Here is a 26,030-nt window from a genome sequence, read left to right on the forward strand (position 1 = left end):
TCTTCAAAGTGAACACATTGTTACACGGATTAAATAGTATAAATCCATCATTTGAATTTTTCTTTTTAATGATTACCTCTTTTGGGGGGTGAGGGGCAAGTGTAATACAGCGGCACTTTTTCTGAGAATCAAAAATTCCTTGCAGTTTAGAAAATAAATGATTTTTTACATAACATTTAAGTGTTTTTATTTTTAAAAACATAATAATTTTCAATGTGTGATTTCCACAGTAATGGAAAGGCAGTAAATGAAATAAAATACTAGACATTTCTAAGACTTATGTGCTTGATTTGGGACTAGAATCAGAAATCAGAAAACCTATTTAATTTTTGACTTTGAATCTTTCTAGATTATTGTAATAGACTCTTTTAATATACATTTGTTGGTTGAATAACATTTTGGAACTTTAAATTTTTGTTTGCTTATAATATTACCATGGAACTCTTAAAAAAATAAATAGTAAATAAGAGTTTATTGTCCATGTGGAAAGCACAGATACAATTTGCATTAGATTCATCTTTTTTCTTAAATTGTGATATTCTTCCTATGTACTTTCAGGCCTAAATTTTATTTGTGGCTTTTGAAAAATTGATGAAGTCAGATTTAAACAAAAGAATATTGGTGTGCTATAAACTTGCCACAAAATGTTTACGCTAATACAGGAAATAGGTCCCTTGGGATTTTTCTGCTGTTTTTCTGGGTATAGTTTAAGACCTTTCAGCTTTTGGGTCCTGAAAAGTTAAACCATATTATATAAAGCATTTTAGAATAACCACGTGTTTTATATAAGTTTGGATTTTCTAAGATAGAAGAAGCTGAGATTCCTTATGGGAAAACTGTAAGAATGGGAAAGCTAATAAGATTTTAGGTAGTCCATTGAACTAGCTGGCAGTCTTAAAAATTCTGAAAGCTTATCTGGAAGTTCTCTTTAATTGCTTTTAAAAAAGTATTACCTGCTGAGACCTGCTGAGATAGTCTTCCATGCTCACATAAATATATGTAGAATATGTCAAATTATAGACTCATCACATTTTCAAGTAGGAATGCCTCATTTGATCACTATGGGAAAATAATAGCTTATGATAGTTATGAATAAAACGTTAGTTTTTAATTGGATATCTGTAATGATACCATGTGCAAACTTTGTAAATTCTAATTTTAAAATCTTAAATGGAAAATGCGTACTGTTGGGAGTCAGAAAAATGCTTAGGTACAAATACTGTCTATACTACTTTAATTAGCCATGTATATTTGGATAATCTCATCACCCGATGCCTCTTTTTCCTCATCTCTAAAAGACTGTTTTAAAGATAAGAGATAACATATGAAAGGCACCTAAACATTGCCTGGTACATAGCAGGTTCTTAATTAAAAAAATGCTACATCTGAGTAACTTCAGTCAGATTATGCTTTAAGTCATATGGGAAAATGACTTTCAGTGTAAGGATTCTTATTTTAGTACTCTTAATTGATGTTTTTAAACAAAATTTACAAGGGTTCAGAATAACAAGGTTTAAAGTCCCCATATCTAACATATGTAGTATGGTTCTTGACTTTCAATAGCCCTCACTTTCATATATTATGCATTGACACTTCTAAGCCTCCTTTCGTATGCAAAATTCAGTCTTTTATACATCACCACACAAACTGATTTAGAATTATCACCTGGTTTGCACTGATCTCTGCCACTGGGGTAAAGGGCCAGACATCAGTCAGACAGAAAGGGTCTTACCTTGGCCATCCTACCTACTTCATTACTATTCCTCCAAGCCAGGGGCTCCTGTCAGGCATCAAAGGCCTGAATCTTGCTTGTTTTCAGGGAGATAGCTGTCTCAGAGATGTGTCACTTTACTCAGCCCAATCTCTCTTTCCACCCCAAAGTCACCTCTGAATTCCATTCATCTCTCCTCGCAGTGCCCCACCAGTGGGAAATATTGGGCTGGAAGTAGACAGCTGGTTGAAAACCCTCACCAAGATCACACGTACTAGTGGGTCACGACTAATATAGGCCTTCACCTTTGATTTGGTACTGATGGAAGAAAATTCCTTTTCCACTATAATAGATACCTTGTGAGTTCTGATGCTTCAAAATTTAAAGATTAAAGCCTGCTTAAATATTTTCCCTGGCCTGTGTGGATGGATTAAGGAAGGAGCAGTGGCCCAGGGAAGGAGAGATGTCTGATGTCTAAGTCTGCTGTTTCATTCTTCTGGACCATTGGTGTCACCTGCCTCAGACTGGTACCTGTCAAGGGTCTTACTCATCAGTAGGGTCACTAAGACCCTAGGAAGGCAGTATTTGTGGTACCAAATTAGAAATTTTATAAATTTCTAACCCAACCATCCTTTTAATGTGTAAGTCTTGTTCAGCTTTCAAATGTGTAAGAACACACTGTAGGTAGAGGAAAGGGAAATTATTTCTAAATAAAAAACAAAAGACAAAATCTCCTGCCATTAATGATTCTTGCAAGAACCATTCTTTATCAAGATGGTTACAAAATGATGATTTTCCAGCTCTGGCACTTGCTACACATTTACTCTTTAGCACTGTGGTAAGCAACAGCTCCTTTATCTCTTTATTTATTTATCCATCTATTTATCTATATCTTTAGTAGTTTGCCTTTATGGGTTCCTTTTTTTTTTTTTTCCAATGGTATATAGTTCTTAAGCATTTTGGTCTCAGGATCCTTTTAAACTCTTCACGATTATTGAAAAAGCTTTGTTTATGAGATATGTATTAATATTTATCATATTGAAACTGAAACAGAATTTTTAAAATGTTTAATTCATTAAAAATAACCCTAATAAATGTAATAAATGCTTACAGAAAGAATATATTTTTGATCAGAAGTAACTATACTTTCCCAAACAGAAACATTTAGAGAAAAGAGTAGCATTGCTTTGTTTTACAGATCCCCTAATGTGTGGCTTAATAAAAGACAGCTAGATTTTTCATATCTGTTTCCTCATTTAGTATGTTACTATATCACATATCATGTAGCCGCTGGAAAACTCCACTGTACATTCATGAAAAAATCAAAGTGAAAGAGAAATAACATCTTAGTATTATTAAAATAGTTTTGGCCTCACAGACACCTTAAAAGAGTCATAAGTACCCCTCAGACTTCCCTGTCACACTTTGACAATTGCTGGTCCATAATTCCTGGATTATTTTGGTGCTGAGGTTATCCCAGATTTAGCCAGTGTCGGCTAAGCTGGCCCTTAAGCTGGCCCTTAAGTCCTTGTGATAGGCCCCTATTATCATTATTATCATTGTTTTTTTCTTTCTTTTTTTTTTTTTTTGAGAACTCTTGTTTTCTGACATAGCAAGATGCTCCAGGCTCATCTTGAACCCACTCTGCCCTAGGCCTGGAATCAGCCATTTTCCTGAGGAATCCTGGTTTCTTTTGGTGGATAATGGCGTAGAGGCCAAGATTTGGGCTCTAGGGGTCCTTATTGCTATTAGGGTCTTTGCTTCTAGGCTCTTTCTGCAAATAGAACCAGGAAAATATATATATATGTATACATGGAAGTACATATATCTGTGTATCAATACTTATCTATCTTATTTATCATAAGTAACTGATATCTCCAGTTTCAATCTGACCCCTGTACTTTTTTACCTTTCCCCATTACATATCTGTATGTCCTTCCACAATGAGAACCCTGCTTCCAATAACATTAACACATTTACTCATTTGCTGAATCATATAATATATCTAGAGTAGTTTCAGAATTGCCTCGCCCATACCACTACAGAAAACAAACATACTACAAACAGTTCAGGATGTGTTTGTAGTTCTTTTCCTTCCTGAAACTTAGGGTACATAGGCACATACCACTTTCTTTTCTTTCCCCATTCAGTGTGGTTATGTTATTAGTCTGAAATAAAGTTGGGTTTATTTGTTTCAGTTTGCTTTCATTTCCTTTTTTTTTTTTCCCTTTCAAATCCATGTTGATTTAATTTTTTGAATATACAGAACATTAACATGCTTTCAAACTTATTGAGAAGTATATACTCAGACAAATACCACTCCCTTCCTACTTCTAAGATCTCTGCCCTCTTCTTTCAAACCTAACATAAGATTGTACATAACATAGGACTTTGTGAGATGAAGGGTAAACACAATCCAAGCAAGACTTTGATGTTCATCAGCCGTTTCCTATCCGCAGGAATTTCTTACTGGTATGTTGGTTCCTATGCCCTGTATCACTGTATGTTCTGCTGGGCCTGTCTCTGTAGACCAGTGTGGTTTTCGAAATGCGGTCCACAAGATGACTTCAGCAGGTACAAAGACAGCCTGTTACATTTTTAAGATATATCTGTTTTATGTATGTTTGAACACAAAATACAACTAGTGTATTTAGTCAGTGATTTCATGGGGTTTTTTGGGGGGGGGATAAAGTAAAAAGTGATTATTGAAGAAAAAAGCAAGCCAAATTAAAGAAAAATATTAGGAATGTAATACTACAAAGTGTGACCAAAATTGCAAAGCTGGCACTTGAATGACTGAAGTTGAGGACTCTCTGCTCTAGCTCCTCTTTCCCGAGTCTGTGTCTAGGGTTCTTACTCTATCCCAGAAACCCAGTAGAACAGATGAAATCCATCTTTTACCTAAACCCATCATCTACCTGATACCTGAAACGGAATCTTACCTTTTTTTCTTTTAACTGAATGGATTCCATATTTTTTTAAATAAAGGAATAGGAAATCTGCTATCCTCATAGGGCAATTAGTTCAATGGCAGGTAGCTTTACATTTTTTTAAGTTTGGGAAATTGTACTGTTACTTACACAGTCTTTAAATCCGTGTACCATTGATCATTATGATCTACCTGAATTCGAACTTTTATTTTGACTGTTTTAATTAAATCTAATATTGTTTAATATTAAGTAAAACACCATGTAAATATGGTGTTTTACTTAATACTCACTGAGTACACCACTGTCAATTGTTTATTGTTGTATTAGGACTTATTAAACCTATTCATATATTAGATTAAAAGTTTTTGTTATTAAGTTAATTTTTTAAATTTATTTATTTTATTTATTTATCTTTGGCTGCTTTGGGTCTTCATTGCTGTGCACGGGCTTTCTCTAGTTGCAGCGAGTGGGGACTACTCTTCGTTGCAGTGCGTGGGCTTCTCCTTGCAGTGGCTTCTCTTGTTGAGGAGTACAGGCTCTAGGCTTACGAGCTTCAGTAGTTGTGGCTTGCGGGCTCTAGAGTGCAGGCTCAGTAGTTGTGGCACACGGACTTAGTTGCTCCGCGGCATGTGGGATCTTCCCGGACCAGGGCTCGAACCCATGTCCCCTGCATTGGCAGGCGGATTCTTAACCACTCCTCCACCAGGGAAGTCCCTAAGTTAATTTTTAAATGTAAATTAGACCCTAAAATTTTGACACTTGAGTTAAGTACTTAAATTTGCTTCATTTACTAGATGGCAATTTTTTTTGCTATGAGAAGTAGGATTGTCTTTACAACTCTTGTGTGAAAGCATATTAGAATGAGCAAGTGTACAATTTGTGCATAATTTCTTACTCAGTGGGAGGCATAAGTTTTATTCCCAATTCATAAAAATTGTACAGAATGGAGTAGTCTTAAAACAATTTATTTGGAGGGAAAAGCCCATATCTGATTACCAAGAGTTTATTCAATAAATTAATGGCCTTATTTTATATTACTAAAGATGTGTACATGCATTTCATAAACCTTTGATGTCACCTATTTGTAAACAAAGGTTTTTTTCCAGCTATTATCTGTGACTATCTCATGAATTACTCTTCCTGTCTTTCCATATACACACAAATAGGTATGAATTTTGATTCTTAAAACTCTTAGGATACCTTAAATGAAGTTTATAAACTTGAGGGTAGGAATAAAAAGTTAATTTTTATGTCACAGACATATAGATATACTTACTTATATATGCATTTCGTGGTGCTGCTGGACTGGTAGACCTCTCTGTTCTCTCCCTATGCACTAAATTTCATTGACATACACTTAAAAGCTTATAGAACACACATGTACTTTCAGAAGGCCATCTGTTAGCATTTCGTATTTTAGACGATAATTTTCTTTTCTGTACTTGTTATTGCTAAAAAGATATACTTACATCCTGGTATTTAGGTAAGGAATATATGAAGACACAGATATTTTGACTCTTTCAAACATTTTGAAAATTGTCATGTAAACATACTTTAGTAAATTTAGTCTATGCTAAGTTTATGGTAACTCTTGTTATTATGATGTGTTTATATATGTGGATATAAATAGCATTTTAGTAAAAATATATGTATATATGTTGAGCCTCTGCTGTGAGAGTAATGCAGCTGTCATTGTTAGAGGCTCCTTTTACCCTAATTCTTGCCCCTTCAACCTGGGGACTTTACTACTAATCCCTTGTCCTACTGTGTATTTATTGGATAAGATAAGCAAAAGGTAACTCCTCTTTATAAAACTTGGAGAACCTCTGTATTAGCATTAAATCAGCCCAGTTAAATGAGTCCATAATAAAATGCAGAGATTCCCTGAGCTCATCTCAGAGTTATTAGCCATTAATGGCTTGTCTAGGAAATCCTAGCCTTTCACTTACTATTACTAAGGCAGAGGAAATAAAACTAGCCACTCAGTATTCTTAGGCTACCTTTTGTGACTCCCTTTCTCCTGCACAGTCACTCCTAGAAATTTCTTTGTCTGCAATTGAAGGATTTTTTTTTTTTTTTTTTTTTTTTTTTGCCACACCTTCCTTGCGGCATTCGAGATCTTAGTTCCACGACCAGGGATGGAACCCATGCCCCCTGCATTGGGAGCGCAGAGTCTTAATCACTGGACTAGCAGGGAAGTCCCGAACGAATTTTTTAATGTAGAATTTCAGGTAGTTTAAGAGAGAGATTTGCAGGCAACAAAGTCAATTTCTAGAATTATGTGACCCAGTCTATTTGGCATAGTGTAAGGTTGGCCTAAGAGTGGGAAGAGAAAGTGGTATTTTGCAAGGCCCAGATTTCTCTCCCTGACTGGTCTGACCATTGTTAAGCCATACTTCTCCTCTCATCATTACCTACCAATACCTTCTCTGTTTTAGCCTGCATTCCCTGGAGTAGGCAAGCACATTTGTTAACTGTTGGGAAGTAGAAACTTACCTGGTTTCCTCAGGATCAAAGTTTCAATGACAAAGTAATATGTTTTGAAATCACCATTTTGACAAAGCTGCTGCTGCTTTGAAAGGATATAATCAAGGCTTTTTTTTCTAATTGACATATAGTTGTTTTACAATATTTTATTAGTTTCAGGTGTATGGCAAAGTGTTTCAGTTTTATATATATATATATATGTATATATATATACTTTTCAGATTGTTTTCCATTATAGCTTATCATAAGATATTGAATATAGTTCCCTGTGCTATACAGTAAATCCTTGTTGCTTATCTATTTTATGTATAGTAGTTTGTACCTATTAATCCCATATTCCTAATTAATCCTTCCTTTTCCTCCCTTTCCCCTTTGGTAACCATAAGTTTGTTTTCTATGTCTGTGAGTCTTTCTGTTTTGAAAATAAGTTCATTTGTATTCGTTTTTAGATTCCACAAATTAGTGATATCATGTGGTATTTGTCCTTCTCTTTCTGACTTACTTCACTTAGTATGATAACCTCTAGGTCCATAGTTGCTGCAAAAGGCAATATTTCATTCTTTTTTGTGGCCAAGTAATATTCCATAGTGTATATGTATACCACATCCCCTTTATCCATTCATCTGTTGATGGACGCTTAGGTTACTTCCATATTTGGCTATTGTAAATAATGCTGCTATGAACATTGTAGTATATGTATCTTTTCAAATTAGAGTTTTCTCTAATTTGGATATATGCCCAGGAGTGGGATTGCTGGGTCGTATGATAACTCTGTTTTTAGTTTTTTAAGGACCCTCCATATTATTTTCCATAGTGGGGCCATGAATTTGATTCCCTTAGGCAGTAGCAGCAGCCACTGGCACCTCTAATATATATACCTGCAGAGTTTGAAGGAGTTAAACATTCTGTTGTTTATTAAAATGTTTTTTATTGGCCTGCAAATTAATTGGTTTCTCTTTTTCTGTACACAGAGTCTAGACTTATTCTACCAAAATTAATTTTGCATACTATGTAGGAAATTTAAAATTTCTGAAGTAGTTTAGAAACTGCTTTTTCTAATATACCTAATTCTAAATGGAATCTATTCTTTTCCCTGTTAATTCTCTTATCATAGGAGGAGGTGTGTAATATCTAAAGAGAAAATATCTCGTGAGTAACTACTGTGTCTTGGGTTCATTTAAAAATGTAATAATCACTTTTGCCTTACAGGACAAACAATTCGAGAGAAAAGAATTGTAGAATCAGCAAATAAAAGAGAAATAGACTATGAAGTAGGGGATATCCCAACAGAATGGGAAGGTAAGTTTCTGCTTTTAGTAGTGTCTTCTGGAAGGCAAATAGTTTATATACAAAATCAATAAGAGCATAACATTATTTCATGTTCTTTGAAAAAACTTTCACAATCTGAATCCATGAAACTTTTTTTAAACTTTGTATTTCTTTGAAAGTTGTGAAGGTGCCACATTTTAGTAAGGGAACATAGTGAAAAGAACTGTGAAGCATTAGCAGAGCTGAGACTAGGGTGAGGCAAGCAAAGCTTCTTAGATGGAGAATTGAAGAAGGCATTCACTTTGATATGCTGGCCCTGCACTTATACAACCTCAGGATTTGAATTCTGTTTCTGGCAGTCTACCCACATGAACGTGGGAAAGTAACTCATACCTCTCAGTCTTAGTTTCCTCTTTTATAAATTGTGGATAATACTTGCTGTAGATGCCATTTGGAATATTTGTTCAACTTACAGTGACCCCATTAGCTGCCCCCATGTTTAGACAAGGATGGACACTTGATCCCTGTCAGGACTTTGGAATTAAGGTAAAATAATGAAAGAAAGAGAAAATAGTAGCAGTCTTTCCATACGGCTGGAATAGTATCATATGAACTTGGTAGCACATGGGTGGCTATCTTCAATCCACTATCTAAACTTTGTTGCAGAAAAAAAACTTCTTTATCTGCTAAGAAGAAAATGGAAACCAGTCTGCAAAGAGAAGTACAGTTAACCCTTGAACAACACAGGTGTTTGTTTTTTGTTTTGAACAACACAGGTTAGAAGCAGGTCCACTTAAACGCAGATTTTTTTCAGTAAGTTCGTACTATGGTATTACACGATCCGTGGTTAGTTGAATCTGCAGATGTGGAACTGCAGATATGGAAGTCCAACTGTTAAGTTATAGGTGGATTTTTGACTATGAGGGGGTCAGTGCCCCTAATCCCTGTGTTGTTCAAGAGTCAACTCTATGTAGCAAGGCAGAGAATATTTCCTAGGTTTTCAGCAACTTTCCAATTCCCAGTTCCATTTCTTTCTGAATGAAGTTCATCTGCAAGTCTGCCTTCAGGTTCTAAGTGCCATCCCACATCTGTGTTATAAATTTCCCCTTTTTTCTTACCAGTTCTTAGCCTAGTGCCTGGCACATAGGAAGGCACATAGTAAGTGCTCAGTAAGTATATATTAAATACTTGAAATCTAGCTTGAGTTAACCCTTGTTATTTGGAACTAAAAGAACCTTAACTAAAATACCAATACCTATCTTATATATCACTTAATATTTGTCAAGTGTTTACCTGTATACCTGGTATTATGCCATTGCTTTACAATCATTACATTGTTTTAATTATCACAATAATCCTATGAGGTAGACATTGTAGTTATACCCATTTAATAGATAGGGAATCTAAGTTCTAGAAGGATGAGATAAACTGCCTGGGTAATACAGCTACACACTGTAAGCAGTGGACCCTTTGCTTCCTGGTGGGTTTAGCATTATACCTAACATATGGTAGCTATAGGCACTGAGTTATTTTTATGTCAGCATGTGAGTGTAAATATTTCCCTGGGCATATCTTTTCCATTTTTCTTTATTAGCTATGAAAATAGTAGAACTATGAGAAAAGAACATTAAAATGGGTAGATACCAGGGACTTTTTGAAGAAATGCAGAATATAAACTGGCAATGTCCAGGAGTAATTGAGCTTTCTTTCTTTCTTTTTTTAAAAAATTTATTTATTTAATTTATTTCTTTTGGCTGCGTCGGGTGTTAGTTGCAGCATGCGGGATCTTCGTTGAGGCATGCGGTATCTTTCATTGCCGCGCAGGCTCTTCACTGTGGCCCGCAGGCTTCTCTCTAGTTGTGGCACGCAGGCTCCAGGGCATGGGCTCTGTAGTTTGCAGCACACAAGCTGTCTCGTTGAGGCACGTGAGCTCAGTAGTTGCGGCGCGCGGGCTTAGTTGCCCCGCAGCGTGTGGGATCTTAGTTCCCCTACCAGGCATCGAACCCATGCCCCCTGCATTGGAAGGCAGATTCTTTACCACTGGATCACCGGGGAAGTCCCTGAGCTTTTTTATTTTAACAGACTCTCCAATGTTATAAGCGACATTTGCAATTCTCAAATAATGCTTGCACCTTCTTATAATGAACCTATTTTATCATTTTTTCCAATAGTAATATAGAATTAAAATGTTTATAGAAATAAATTAAGTTATAAATAAACAAATAGGTAGTGACTCATTTTTAAGCTTTTGAGACTTTCAGAGAATTAAAATGAAATTCTAATGCCTTTTTGGCTCTGTCCTGATCTTAATAATTCAGCATAACCCTCCCATGGGGCACACCCTTAAAACAAATGTATCAACCAAACATTGAAACAAAAATTATTTTTATAGTGTTGCATATCAATTAAATGTAAAAAATAAGAACTCCATACCATGAAAAAGTAAAGTAAAATATAAATAAATACACAGAACACTGTATACAGGAAAGGAAAGAAAAAAACGTAAAGTGAATAGTGTCAACCCCAAGTGAATCTAAAGTATTTTCAGGTCCAGACGAATACTGTATTTGTCAATTGTTAGTAGCAGAATACAGGTACCCACAGGCTGCATTTCCTGCCATGATATGTATTAAATGGTTCACCCTTTTCATTCATTTATTTAATAAATATCTATTGAGGACCTCTGAATTTATGGAGTTTACATTCTGTAGTGGGAGAGTGGGTGGAAGAAAGATAATAAATCAGATAAATAACTATATAGTATGTTAATGGCCACAGAAAATAAAGCAGATAAAGGGACTAGGAAGTGTTGGAGAGGGTTTTAGAGTTTTAAATAGTATAAAGAAATGGCCTTGTTGAGAAGATGACTTTTTTTTTTTTAATAAATTTATTTATTTTAATTTTTGGCTGTGTTGGGTCTTCGTTGCTGCACACAGGCTTTCTCTAGTTGCGGTGTGCAGGCTTATTGCAGTGGCTTCTCTTGTTATGGAGCACGGGCTCTAGGTGCGTGGGCTTCATTAGTTGTGGTACGCGGGCTCAGTAGTTGTGGCTCATGGGCTCTAGAGCACAGGCTCAGTAGTTGTGGTGCATGGGCTTAGTTGCTCCATGGCATGTGGGATCTTCCCCGACCAGGGATCGAACCTGTGTCCCCTGCATTGGCAGGCGGATTCTTAACCACTGTGCCACCAGGGAAGCCCTGAGAAGATGACTTTTGAATAAAGGCAGAAGAAGGAGCTGGTCATGAAGATAAGTAGCAGAGGAGCATTCCTGGAGAGCTAGTGCAAAAGCCCTGAAGCAGGAGCATGCTCAGGGTTTTAAGGAACCGCACAGAAGCTAGCGTGACTGGAGTAGAGCCAGAGGGAAAGTAATAGATGAGGTTAGAAAAGTAACAGGATGCTCAACCTTGTAGGCCTTATAGGCCATTGGAAGCACTCTGGCTTTTACTCTGAGATTGGAAGCCACTGGAAGGTTTTGAAAAGAGTAGTTGTATGCTCTGAATTATATTTAACAGGATCAGTCTGGCTGCTGCATTGCAAAGAGACTGAGTGGGGTCATAAAGAAAACTTGGAGACAGTATGCTCTTGTAATAACTCAGGCAAGGACTAATTGTGGCTTGGACCAGAGTAACAGTGGGAGTGGAAAGAAGTAGTTGCATTCTGGATCTCTTGTAAAAGTAGAGCCAATGAGATTTGCTGGCAGATTGGATGTGCAATGTGAGAGAAAGAGAGCAGTCAGTGATGACTGTTAAACTTTTGGGCCTCACCTGGAAAAGTGCAGTTGCCATTGACTGAGAGGGGCAAGACTGGAAGGAGCACATTTGGGGGGAAAATGAGATCAAGTTTGAAAATGAAGTTTGAGATACCTATTAGATATCCAAGTAGAGGTATTAAGTTGTTTATAAGCTAAGAATTTGGTGGAAAAATTTGGGCTGGAGATAAAATGTGGAAGTTGACAGCAAATAAATGGTATTGAAAAGCCAGGACACAGGATGAGATCAGGGAATGTGTGTAAATAGAAAATGAGAAGTTCATACCATATGATTCAGCAGTCCCACTCTTGGACATATATCTGGAGAAAGCCATAATTCAAAATATACATGTACCCCAATGTTCATTGCAGCACACTTTACAATAGCCAAGACATGGAAGCATCCTAAGTGTCCAACAATAGAGAAATGGATAAAGAAGATGTGGTACATATATACAATGGAATATTACTCGCCATAAAAAAGAATGAAATAATGCCATTTCCAGCAACGTGGATAGACCTAGAGATTATGATACTAAATGAAGTAAGTCAGAGAAAGACAAATATCATATGATATTGCTTATATGTGGAATCTAAAAAGATGGTACAAATGAACTTATTTACAAAACAGAAGTAGTGTCACAGATGTAAAAAACAAACTTATGGTTACCAAAGGTGAAAGGGGAAGGGGGAGGGATAAATTAAGAGTTTGGGATTAACATATACACACTACTATATATAAAATAGATAACCAACAAGGACCTACTGTATAGCATAGAGAACTCTACTCAATATTCTGTAATAACCTGTATGAGAAAAGAATCTATAAAAGAATGGATATATATATGTATAACTGATTCACTTTGCTGTACACCTGAAACTAACACAACATTGTAAATCAGCTATACTCCAGTAAAAAAAAAAGAAAAGAATTATAAAGAAAAAAAAGAAAGAAAATGAGAAGTTCCAAGACTGACCCCTAGGCTATAACAGGGTTTAGAGACAATGAAGACAAAAAAGGAACAGCCAGAAAAGTGGGAGAAAAAAGAAAAAGTGTCAAGGAGGAAGAAGTGATCAACCATGTCAAATGAGGACGAAGAATTAATTCTTTGCTTTAAGAACAGGAAGTCACCAATCCTGACAAAAATAGTTCTGCACAGTGTTAGGAACAAAAGCCTGATTAAAAAAAAAAGAATAGCAAGAGAGAATTTGGAGAGAATAAGTATAGATAATGCTTATGCGGAGTTTATCTGTAAAAGTAAGGAGAGTGTTGAGGCAGTACCTGCATGGGAAAGTGGAGTCAAGAGAGGAATTTTATTATGTTTTGTTTTAAAGACAGTAGAAGTAACCAAGTTTTGTAATAGTGATGAGAAAGTTCCAGTCAAAAAGGAAGCATTAATGATGCAGGAGAAAGACCTTGAGAAAGCAAGATGGGACAGGATCTAGTACACTTGTGGAAGAATTGGCCTTTGACAAGAGCATGGAAAGTTCATCAGGGGTAATAGCAGAAAAGTAGAGTATATAGTCATAGATGCAGGTAGATCATGTAGTGGTAATAACTTGTATAAATTCTCTCTTGATTCCTCCAAATGAAGCACAGAGAGATTAAATAACTCCCTAAATACAAACAGCAGCTATAGCCAAGAACCAAAATTATCTGTCTCCAGAGTCTTTACTCTTAATAATTATATTGTATTGCCTACTCCATAATGACCAGGCTAATTCCTACTTATCCTGCAAGTATTAGGGTAGACACGGATTCCTTTGGACATCTTTTCTGACCCTACCTGTCACCCCCTAGTGCTTAGTAGGATGTTCCTGTTTTTGTTTTTCATCTCACTTGATGCCTCTCCACAGCATAACACCACACACTGTAGAGTATTCCCTGTTTACTTATCTACCTGGACTTGAAGATTCTCTAGTGTAGAGTCTTTACCTTGCTCATCCTTGTATTCTTAGGGCCTAGTTCAACACTTAACATAAAATAAGTGCAAGCTCAATCAATATTTGGTGAATGAATGCACTTAAAATTGAAACTACATAAGGAAGAGACATTTTGGGGACTTTGCTGATTTGCTGAAAATAGTCCATTTTAAAAAGAAAAACATGGAATGGCACACCAAAGCAGTTGGTTCCTAACATAAAGGACACTCAAGGTTCAGATGTGGGAGATAGTATAGTACTAGCTAGTATACTACTAGCTACTGAACAATCTTATAAAGTTTCAGGGAACCTTTTAAGTTTAATCCATGGCATGATGTGTAGTTCTTATACAGAGCCTTTCAAAAGCTTCATCTTCATAATTCAGATCACAGTTTATCTTCCATTTTTTTCCTTTTTTGTTATTTTGGTAAGTTTAAGCTAGTTTTTTGTTGACAGTAATAAGCGTTATTAATGAGAACCCTAAAATACACGCCAAGTAGAGTATAATAGGAAGAGACAGAAAGGCTGTGATCCAGTATTTCTTTTTAATGGAATGTTAATCTTTACTTAATCACACATACTCATTAAAATGTAAAACTAAATTTCAGAATAAAGTCAGGTAAAAATTAATTTTTAGACATATTAGACCATACCTGTCTATCATTAACACAATTAATAATGAGTATCTCAGTATAAAATATCATATGCACTTTTATTGCTTTATTATTAATAATTAATAATTGTTTAACATGCTTTTCTCAAGCCACAGGAGCTCCCCACCAATAATTTTCAAAATAAACTTCATAAAATAATATGTATGGCATGATGCTATCCTTGTCCCAGCATCAGAAGACCTGGGTTATGCTCAGGTCCTCCAATGTGCATTTACTACCTTGGTCATTTTGGGCAAATCTATTTACCTCTGTTTTTCATCTGTCAGATTAAAAGGCTGGGTTCAGTATCCTTTAAGGCCCCATCTGTCTCTAATGTTCTATGATTATATGACTCTAGAATTATCTCTAATCAACTTATGTCACAACCCAGAGTCTCTGGACCTACTGTAAAACCAAATTGCTTAGCTGGGACTTGCTGAGAGTTGATGGTGATCTCCTTCATTAGAGGATAAGATAGCTGCATATATTAATTATCTATTGGTGCATAACAAATTACCCCAAAAGTTACAGGCCTAAAACAACAAACATTTATTATCTCACAGTTTCCGTGAGTCAGGAATCTAGGCAAGACTTAAGCAGATCTTCTGGCTTAGGGTCTCTCACAAGGCTGCAGACAAGGTGTTGGTCTGGGCTGCAGTCATCTCAAGGCTTCTCTCAGGGCTCATCTACTTTCAAGCTCATTCACATGGTTTTGTCAGGCCGTAGAAGTTTTATTTCCGAGCTCACTCAAATGGCTATTGCCTGGTTTCAGGTTCTTCCTGGCTATTTGACTTAGGGCCTTAGTTCCCTGATAACTGTAGCTTTCTAAGTCTTGATATCAGGTACTGTTAGCCCTTCTTTTTTGAAGTTGTTTTGGCTATTCTAGGTCCTTTGCATTTTCATATGGATTTTAGGATCATTTTGTTAATTTCTATAAAAATGCCTCCTGGGATTTTGGTTGGGATTGTGTTAAATCTATAGATCACTTTGCAGGGAGCTGACCTCTTAACAATAAGGATCTTCTGACCCTGGACATTATATATCTCTTCATTTAATTTAGGCCTTCTTTAATTTCTCTCATTAAAGTTTGTAGCTTTCATTGTACATATATTGCACTTCTTTTGTCAGATTTATCCCTAACAACTTCATATTTTTGATGCTATTGTTATGATAATGTTTTTCAAGTTTAACTTCTGATTGTTGCCATTGAATAAATATTCAGTAGGTTTTTGTATATTGATCTTCTATCCTGTGACTTTGCTAAACTCAGTTATTAATTATAGTAGCTTTTTTGTCAATTCCATCACGTTTTCTATATAGAAGATCATATTGTCTGTGAATAAAGACATTTTTCTTAATTCTTTCCAACCTGGATGTTTTTGTTTTAATCTCGCCTTTTTGCATTGGCTAGAACCTCCAGTACACTGTTTAATATAAGAGATAAGAATGAACAGTCTTGCCTTATTCTTTATGTTTTACTTTTTAATATATTTTTGAGTTATCTAAAATTTTGTTTAGACTTTTTATATCTGTGTTCTTGAGGGATATTAGTTGGTAATTCTTTTTTTCTTGTCTTTTCTTGGTTTTGGTATCAGGGTAATGCTGATCTCATGAAATGAGTTTAGACATATTCCTTCTTCAAAAGTCTGTAAGAGTTTGTGTAGAGTTAATATTGCTTCTTCTTTAACTATTTGATAGGCTTCACCAGTGAAGCCATCTAGGCCAGGAGTTTTTATCTGCAGATTCAATTTCTTTATTAGACAGGATATTCAGATTATCTGTTACTTCTTGAATGACCTTTGGTAGGTTGTATTGGGTCGGCCAAAAGTTTGTTTGGTTTTTTCTGGACCATGGCTTTAGTAGAGCTTAGTTGTCTTTAACTTCATTTGAAACAATTTTGTTAGAATGTATTGTGACAGCTGTCATATCAGCATGCACTTAAAAAAAAAAAACATTAAAATTGGTGGATTTTTGTGTAGCCATTTTAATATTGAAGATGGAATTTAAAAAGCAACATTTTCAGCATATTATGCTTTATTATTTCCAGAAAGGTAAAAACACAACCGAAACGCAAAAAAAAGAAAAGTTTGTGCAAGGTATGGAGAAGGTGCTTGACTGATTGAACGTGTCAAAAGTGGTTTGCAAAAGTTTCATGCTGGAGATTTCTCGCTGGACAATGCTCCATGCCCGGGTAGACGAGTTGAAGTTGATAGTGATCAAATTGAGACATTAATTGAGAACAATCAATGTTATACTACGTGGGAGATAGCTGACATACTCAAAATATCCAAATCAAGTGCTGAAAATCATTTGCACCAGCTTGGTTATGTGAATCGCCTTGATGTTTGGGTTCCACGTAAGTTAAGCGAAAAAACCCTTCTTTACTATATTTCCGATGCAATTCTCTACTTAAATGTAACGAAAACGTTACATTTTTAAGACAAATGATGATGGGCGTTGAAAAGTGGATATTGTACAATAATGTGGAACAGAAGAGATCATGGGACAAGTGAAATGAACTACCACCAACCACACCAAAGGCCAGTCTTCATCCAAAGAAGGTGATGTTGTGTATACGGTGGGATTGAAAGGGAGTCCGCTATTGTGAGCGCCTTCCGGAAAACTAAACGATTAATTCCGACAAGTACTGGCCCCAATTAGACCAACTGAAAGCAGCACTGGACGGAAAGCGTCTGGAATGAGTCAACAGAAAATGCATAATCTTCCATCAGGATAACGCAAGACCACATATTTTTTGGTGACCAGGAAAAAACTGTTACAGCTTGGCTGGGAAGTTCTGATTCATCCGCCATATTCACCAGACATTGCACCTTCGGATTTCTATTTATTTCGGTCTTTACAAAATTCTGTTAATGGAAAACATTTCAATTCCCTGGAAGACTGTAAAAGGCACCTGGAAAAGTTCTTTGCTCAAAAAGATTAAAAGTTTTGGTAAGATGGAATTATGAAGTTGCCTGAAATATGGCAGAAGGTAGTGGAACAAAAGGGTGAATATGTTGTTCAATAAAATTATTGGTGAAAATGAAAAATGTGTCTTTTATTTTTACTTAAAAACCGAAGGAACTTTTTGGCCAACCAATATTTTTCCAAAGAATCTGCCATTTCATCTAAGTTTCCAAATTTTTTTGGCATAAGACCGACCATGATATTACCTTATTTTTCTTTTAATATCTTCAGAAACTGTGTGATGTTACCTCTTTCATTCCTAATTGTTATGGCTGCATTGGGTCCCCACAAATTCTGTGTTGAAGTCTTAACCCCCAGTACTTCAGACTATATTTGGAGACAGAGTCTTTAAAGAGGTAATTAAGTTAAAATGAGGTCCTTAGGACCAGTCTTAATCCAATATGACTAATGTCCTTATAAGAAAAGGCTATTAGGACACAGATTTGAAAAAAGGAAGACCTTGTGAAGACACAGAGAGAAGACTGCCATCTACAAGCCGAGGAGAGAAACCTCAGAAGAAACCAACATTGCCAACACCTTGGTCTCAGAATTATAGCATTCAGAATTGTGAAAAAGTAAATTTCTGTTGTTTAAGCCACCAAATCTGTGGTACTTTGTTATGGCAGCCCTGGTGAACTAATACATTAGTTCTGAGGGGTTTTTTTCTATTACGTTTTTTTTTAATTTAAGTATAGTTGATATACAATGTTGTGTTACTTTCTGGTGTACAACAAAGTGACTCAGATATATATATATATATATATATATATATATATATATATATATGTATGTATGTTTTTTCATATTCTTTTTCATTATAGGTTATTACAAGACACTGAATATATATAGTTCCCTGTGCTATACAGTAGGATCTTGTTGTTTATCTATTTTAATATATAGTAGTGTGTATTTGCTAATCCCAAACTCCTAATTTATCCCTCCTCCCCTTTCCCCTTTGGTAACCATAAGTTTGTTTTCTATGTCTCTGAGTCTGTTTCTGTTTTGTAAATAAGTTCATTTGTATCATATTTTAGATTCCACATATAAGTGATATCGTATAGTATTTGTCTTTATCTGATTTACTTCACTTAATATGATAATCTCTAGGTCCATCCACATTGCTGCAAATGGCATTATCTCATTCTTTTTTATGGCTGAGTAGTATTCCATTGTATATATGTACCACATCTTCTTTATCCATTCACCTCTTGGTGGAAATTTAGGTTGCTTCCATGTCTTGGCTATTGTATAGTGTTGCTATGAACATTGGGGTGTTGTATGTATCTTTTCAAATTAGAGTTTTCTCCAGATGTATGCCCAGGAGTGAGATTCCTGACTCATATGGTAACTCTGTTTTTAGTTTTTTCAGGAACCTCCATACTGTTTTCCATAGTGGCTGCACCAATTTATATTCCCACCAACAGTGTAGGAGGGTTCCCTTTTCTCCACACTATCTTCAGCATTTATTATTTGTAGACTTTTTAAGGACGGCCATTCTGACCAGTGTGAGGTGATACCTCACGGTTGTTTGACTTGTATTTCTCTGATAATTATAGATGTTGAGCATCTGTTCGTGGGCCTGTTGACCATCTGTATGTCTTCTTTGGAGAAATGTCCATTTGGGTTTTCCTGACCATTTTTGATTAGGTGTTTGTTTTTTTTTCTGATACTGAGTTGTATGAGCTGTTTGTATATCTTGGAAATTAAGCCCTTGTCAGTTGCATCATTTGCAAATGTTTTCTCCCGGTCCATTGGTTGTCTTTTTGTTTTGTTTATGGTTTCATTTGCTGTGCAGAAGCTTATAAGTTTGATTAGATCCCATTTGTTTATTTTAGCTTTTATTTCTGTTGCCTTGGGAGACTGACCTAAGAAAACATTGCTACAATTTATGTCAGAGAATGTTTTGCCTACTTTCTCTTCTTGGAGTTTTATGGTATTCTGCCTTATATTTAAGTCTTTACGCCATTTTGAGTTTATTTTTGTGTATGGTGTGATGGGGTGTTCTAACTTCATTGATTTACATGGAGCTGTCCAGCTTTCCCAGCACCACTTGCAGAAGAGACTGTCTTTTCTCTATTGTGTATTCTTGCCTCCTTTGTTGAAGATTAATTGCTGTAGGTGTGTGGATTTATTTCCGGGCTCTCTGTTCTGTTCAATTGATCTATATGTCTGTTTTTGTGTCAGTATCATGCTGTTTTGATTACCGTAGCTTTGTAGTATTGTCTGAAGTCTGGGACAGACTTCAGCTTTGTTCTTTTTCCTCAGGATTGCTTTGGCAATTATGGGTCTTTTATAGTCCCATATAAATTTTAGGATTATTTGTTCTAGTTCTGTGAAAAATGTCATGGGTAATTTGATAGGGATCGCATTAAATCTGTAGATTGCTTTGGGTAATATGGCCATTTTAACGATATTAATTCTTCCAATCCAAGAGCATGGTTATCTTTCCATTTCTTTAAATCATCTTCAGTTTTCTTTATCAGTGTCTTATAGTTCTCAGTGTGTAAGTGTTTCACCTTCTTGGTCAGGTTTATTCCTAAGTATTTTATTTTGATCCAGTTTTAAAAGGGATTTTTTTTTTTTACGTTCCCTTTTTGATATTTCATTGGTAGTGTAAAGAAATGCAACAGATTTCTGTATGTCAATCTTGTATCCTGCTACCTTTCTGAATTCGTTTATCAGTTCTAGTAGTTTATGTATGGAGTCTTTAGGGTTTTCTATATATAGTGTCATGTCATCTGCATATAATGTCAATTTTACCTTTTCCCTTCCAACTTGGATACCTTTTATTTAATTATTTTTTCTTGTCTGATTGCTGTGGCTAGGACTTCCAATACTGTGTTGAATAGAAGTGGTGAGAGTGGGCATTCCTCTTTTGTTCCAGATTTTAGCAGAAAGGCTTTCAACTTTTCACGTTGAGTATTATGTTGGCTGTAAGTTTGTCATAAATAGCTTTTATTATGTTGCGATATGTTCCCTCTATACCCACTTTGGTAAGAGTTTTTATCATGAATGGATGTTGAATTTTATCAAATGTTTTTTCTGCATCTATTGAGATGATCATGTGATTTTTGTCTTTTCTTTGTTGATGTGGTGTATCACAGTAATTGATTTGCGTATGTTGAACCATCCTTGTGACCCTGAGATGAATCCAACTTGATTGTGGTGCATGATCTTTTTTATATGTTGTTGGATTCGGTTTGCTAATATTTTGTTGAGAATTTTTGCATCTATATTCATCAAAGATATTGGCCTATAATTTTCTTTTTTGCTGGTGTCTTTTTCTGGTTTTGGTATCAGGGTGATGATGGCTTCATAGAATGTCTTTGGGAGTGTCCCCTCCTCTTCAGTCTTTTGGAAGAGTTTGAGAAGGCTCAGTGTAAGTTCTTCTTTGTATGTTTGGTAGAATTCCTCAGTGAAGCAATATGGTCCTGGACTTTTGTTTGCAAGGAGTTGTTTCTTATTACAGATTTTATTTCACTTCTAGTGATCAGTCTGTTCAAATTATCTCTTTCTTCTTGATTCAGTTTTGGTGGGCTGTATGTTTCTAGAAACTTATCCATTTCTTCTAGGTTGTCCAATTTGTTGGCATATAATTGTTTATAGTATTCTCTTATGAGTTTTTGTATTTCTGTGGTATCGGTTGTTATTTCTCCTCTTTCATTTCTTGTTTTATTTATGTGGGTCCTCTCTCTTTTCTTCTTGGTGAGTCTGGCCAGAGGTTTGTTTATTTTGTTTACCCTTTCAAAGAACCAGCTCTTGGTTTTATTGATTTTTTTTTAATCTCTATTTTATTTTCTCTCTGATCTTTATTATTTCCTTCTTTCTGCTGACTTTAGGTTTTGTTTGTTCTTCTTTTTCTAATTCTTTTAGGTGGTATGTTAGCTTGTTTGAGATTTTTCTCGTTTTTTGAGGAAGGCCTGTGTTACTATGAACTTCCCTCTAAGAACTGCTTTTGCTGCATCCCATAGATTTTGTATGGTTGTGTTTTCATTGTCGTTTGTCTCAGGGTAGTTTTTGATTTCCTCTTTGATTTCATCATTGACCCATTAGTTTTTTAGTAGCATGTTGTTTAATCTCCATGTAATCATTTCTTTTCTCATTTCTCTCTCTGTGGTTGATTTCTAGTTTTATGCTGTTGTGGTCAGAAATGGTGCTTGAAATAATTTCTGTCCTCTTAAATTTGTTGAGACTTGTTTTGTGTCCTAGTATGTGGTATATCCTAGAGAATGTTCCATGGGCACTTGAAAAGAATTTATGTTCTGTTTTTTGTTTTTGTTTTTTTGGAGGTAATGTCCTGAAAATATTAATTAAGTCTAACTATTCTATTGTGTCACTTAGGAGTTCTGTTGCCTTATTGATTTTCTGTCTGGAAGATCTGTCCATTCATGTCAGTGGGGTGTTAAAGTCTCCTACAATTATTGTATTCCAGTCAATTTCTACGTTTATGTGTTAGTATTTGTTTTACATATTTAGGTGCTCCTATGTTGGGTGCACATGTTAATGAGTGTAATATCCTCTTCTTTATTGATCCTTTTATGATTATATCATGTCCTTCTTTGTCTTTCTTCATGAGCTTTGTTTTAAAGTCTATTTTATCTGGTATGGGTATTGCTACCCCTCCTTTCTTGGCATTTATGTTTGCATGAAATGTCTTTTTCATCCCCTCACTTTCACACTATGTGTGTCCTTCACCCTAAAGTGGGTCTCTTTTAGGCAGCATACTGTAAGCTCTTGTGTTATTATCCAACCTGCCACTCTATGTCTTTTGATTGGAGCATTTAGTCCACTGACCTTTAAGATAATTATTGATATATATGTATTTAACGCCATTTTAAACCTTGTTTTCCAGTTGATTTTGTATATCTTCTTTGTTCCTTTTTCTTTTTGTTTTTCCTTTTGTGTTTCGATGATTTTCTTTTGTTTTACTCTTGTGTTCTTTTTGGTTTTTGCGAGTCTACTGTATGTTTTTGATTTGTGGTTACCCTGTTTTTCAAGTATGTTAACCCATTACTATATCTACTTGTTTTAAACTGGTAGTCATATAGGCTCAAACACATTCTAAAGAAAAAAATCTACATTTTCTTACTCCCCTCCCCTGCATTTTATGATTTTGATGTCCTCTTCTACAGCTTCATGTTTATTCTTTTGCTGTTCTTTGTAGTTATCATTACTTTCTCAAAAAAATGTTTTTAATCCATGTACTAGCTTATTTAAGTTATTTACTTTCCAATTGTGGTTTTCTCTTTCCTATAGATTCTTGCTTCTTTGCTATTTAGAGAAGACCTTTCAATATTTCTTTTAGGATAGGTTTAGTATTGCTGTATTCCTTTACTTTTTGCTTGTCTGAGAAATTCTTTCTCTCTCCTTCTATTCTAAATGATAATCTTCCTGGGTAGAGCGTCCTTGGTTGCGGGTTTTTCCCTTTCAGGACTTTGAATACATCTTGCCACTCCCTGTGGCCTGCAACATTTCTGTAGAGAAATCAGGTGATAGCCTTTTACGGGTTCCCTTGTAACTAACTCTTCATTTTTTTCTTGCTGCTTTTAGAATCTTTTCTTTATCTCTAACTTTTGCTGTTTTTATTATAATATGTCTTGCTGTAGGTCTGTTTGAGTTTATCTTGTTTGGGACCCTCTGTGCTTCCTGTATCTAGATATCTGTTTCCTTCTTTTCAGCCATAATTTCTTCAAATACATTTTCAATCCCCTTTTCTCTTTCTTCTGCTTCTGGGATCCCTATTATGCATAGATTGGCTTGCTTTATATTATCCCATTGGTCTCATATATTGCTTTCATTTTTTAAAATTTGTCTTTCTGTTTGCTGTTCTGATTGGATGACTTCCACTGTTCTATCTTCCAGATCACTTATTCGTTCTTCTGCATTATTTAGTTTGCCATTTATTGCCTTTAGCTCGTATTTTGTCTCAGCAAATGTGTTTTCTAATTTAGTTGGCTCCTCTTTATATTTTCTAGTTCCTTGTTACAGTGATCTACATTTCTATCTATAGCCTTTCTTAATTCCTTCAGTACTTTTATTGCCTCTTTTTTTTTAATTAATTAATTAATTAATTTATATTTAGGTGTGTTGGGTCTTCGTTTCTGTGCGAGGGCTTTCTCTAGTTGTGGCAAGCGGGGGCCGCTCTTCATCGCGGTGCACGGGCCTCTTGCTATCGTGGCCTCTCTTGTTGCAGAGCACAGGCTCCAGACGTGCAGGCTCAGTAGTTGTGGCTCACGGGCCTAGTTGCTCCGCGGTATGTGGGATCTTCCCAGACCAGGGCTCGAACCCGTGTCCCCTGCATTGACAGGCAGATTCTCAACCACTGCGCCACCAGGGAAGCCCTATTGCCTCCTTTTTGAACTTGGCATCTGGTAGACTGGAAAGGTCTGTTTCATTCTTTGTTCTTTCAGGGGATTTCTCTTGTTCTTTTAATTGGAAGTGGATCCTCTGCTTCTTCACTTTACTTCTACTTCTCTGAATCTATGAATTTAGGAGAAATAGTTATCTGCTGTGGTCTTGAAGGGCTATTTTTATGTGGGAGCACCCCGGTGTAGCCTTCATGAGTCTAATATTGGGTTGGCCAAAAAGTTCATTTGGTTAATGAATATGTTGTTCAATAAAGCTCTTGATGAAAATGAAAAATGTGTCTTTTTTACTCACAACCAAATGAACTTTTTGGCCAACCCAATATTTTTGGTGTGAGGGCTGTTTTTAGAAGGGATGCCTGCCACATCTTTCCTCAGTGTGTGCTGGCCATTATCCCCTTGATAGGGGGTGTCATTGGTGTTGTGGTAACCAGAGACTGCACTGGATATTGAGTTGGGTCTCCTCTTTGCTCTGTGGTTGTCACAGCCCTGTCTGGGGCAGGGTCTGCTCCCCACTTGTTGGAGTAGAAGCTCCCAGATCCGCTTCTGAGCTGTGGTGTGAGGTAGACAGGACTGGAGCACTTCCAGTGGGAGAGGAGCTACTGAGTATTCCTCCGCAGAGGCTGTCCACTGGGAAGTGTGTTCTGTGGTGTTGCCAGTCACCAGCTGTGTGTGCTCACAAAGTACACTGTTGTTGGCACTGCCCTGGACCCCACCTCATCCATGGGAATACAGGCCATCAGCCCAGATGTCCCTCAGGCACTGTGCTCACAAAGCCACCATCACAGATCCATTGGCACAGATCCGCTGAAGTTAGGTATCAGGACCTGCCATAGTTGCGTGTATTCATGCACCTGGCCCCATCGTGGGAGCTACAGGGTCAGCCCAGACCCCAGCCACGCCTCTACGTGCACATATCTGCAAAGCCTGTAGCTGCTAATGCCAGGCCTGCCCAGCCACAGGAGTACCAGTAATTCACTCGGATATCCTGAGGGCACTGAGCTTACAGAGACACCAGCACGTAAATCCTCCAAAGCCACCAAGACACAGCTCAGATTTCAGCCCCACCTCCACATTTGGGCAGCCCACAGGTGCTTTGCACACTCCCAGAGCTCCTAGAGACAGAGCCACACCTGCTGTGAGTACACCGAGAATGAGAATGAGGCTGCTGTGGTGGGGCTCCGCCCCTTCTTCCTGTGCATTAACAACAGGGCTCCAGTAGTGGGCTGGGCTCCATCCTGTGCACACCCTCAATTGAGGCCTGGGCCACACTTCAGCCCCTTGGGACTGTCTCCAGGTAGCCAGCCCAAGTCCTCTCCCCAGGTCTGTCCACTGAAGCTTGACTCTCAGCACACAACCCCCATGCACACCAGCAGAAGATGTGCATCTTGGGCTGGGTAGTGCAGTAAGTTGGTCAGGACCATCTGTGCTGGTCTCTCTCTGCTTCTGCCTGCCACAAGCCAGCTGCTACACTTTTCTCTGAGCCTCTGAAGCTCCCTATCTGTCCTGGCTGATCTCCCAGATGTTGAAGGGGGTTCCCGGGGTAAAGGAACCTTTCCTCTTTCACAGCTCCCTCCCAGGGGCTCAGGTGCCATCCCTATTCCTTTTTTTTTCTCTCATCCTACCCAGTTACATGGTGGTCTTTCCTGTAGCTCTGAATGTATAGATCTTCTGCCACTGTTGTGTAGGTATTCTGTGAGAATTTTTCCACATGTAGATGTATTTTTGATGTATTTGTGGGAGGAGGTGAACTGCACATTATTCTATTCCACCATCTTGATCTTTCCCCTCTTCTAGTTCTGAGTATTGTTTATGATTCAGTTGTATTTCCCTTTGTGGGTTATCAGCTATATTTCTTTGGTTTCTTATTTTACTGGTTGCTTCAGGTTTTATAGACTACCATCTTCAACATATCAGAGTCTTTATGTGGTTATTCTACTTCATATAGAGTACAAGAACTTTATAAAAGTATACCACC

The 26,030-nt window shown here is 36.7% G+C and overlaps 1 protein-coding gene across 1 annotated transcript in view; it reads left to right on the forward strand.

The window, feature by feature from the left end:
- Positions 1-26,030, forward strand: part of NDUFAF2 (NADH:ubiquinone oxidoreductase complex assembly factor 2) — a 182,286-nt gene that overhangs the window by 98,192 nt on the left and 58,064 nt on the right. Inside the window, exon 2 of the mRNA XM_068535376.1 lies at positions 8,338-8,427. Within this exon, the coding sequence (XP_068391477.1) occupies positions 8,338-8,427 (90 nt within the window). The remainder of the gene's footprint in view (positions 1-8,337; positions 8,428-26,030) is intronic.

The sequence above is a fragment of the Eschrichtius robustus genome, chromosome 2 (assembly GCF_028021215.1).
Source record: "Eschrichtius robustus isolate mEscRob2 chromosome 2, mEscRob2.pri, whole genome shotgun sequence".
Lineage (NCBI taxonomy): Eukaryota > Metazoa > Chordata > Mammalia > Artiodactyla > Eschrichtiidae > Eschrichtius > Eschrichtius robustus.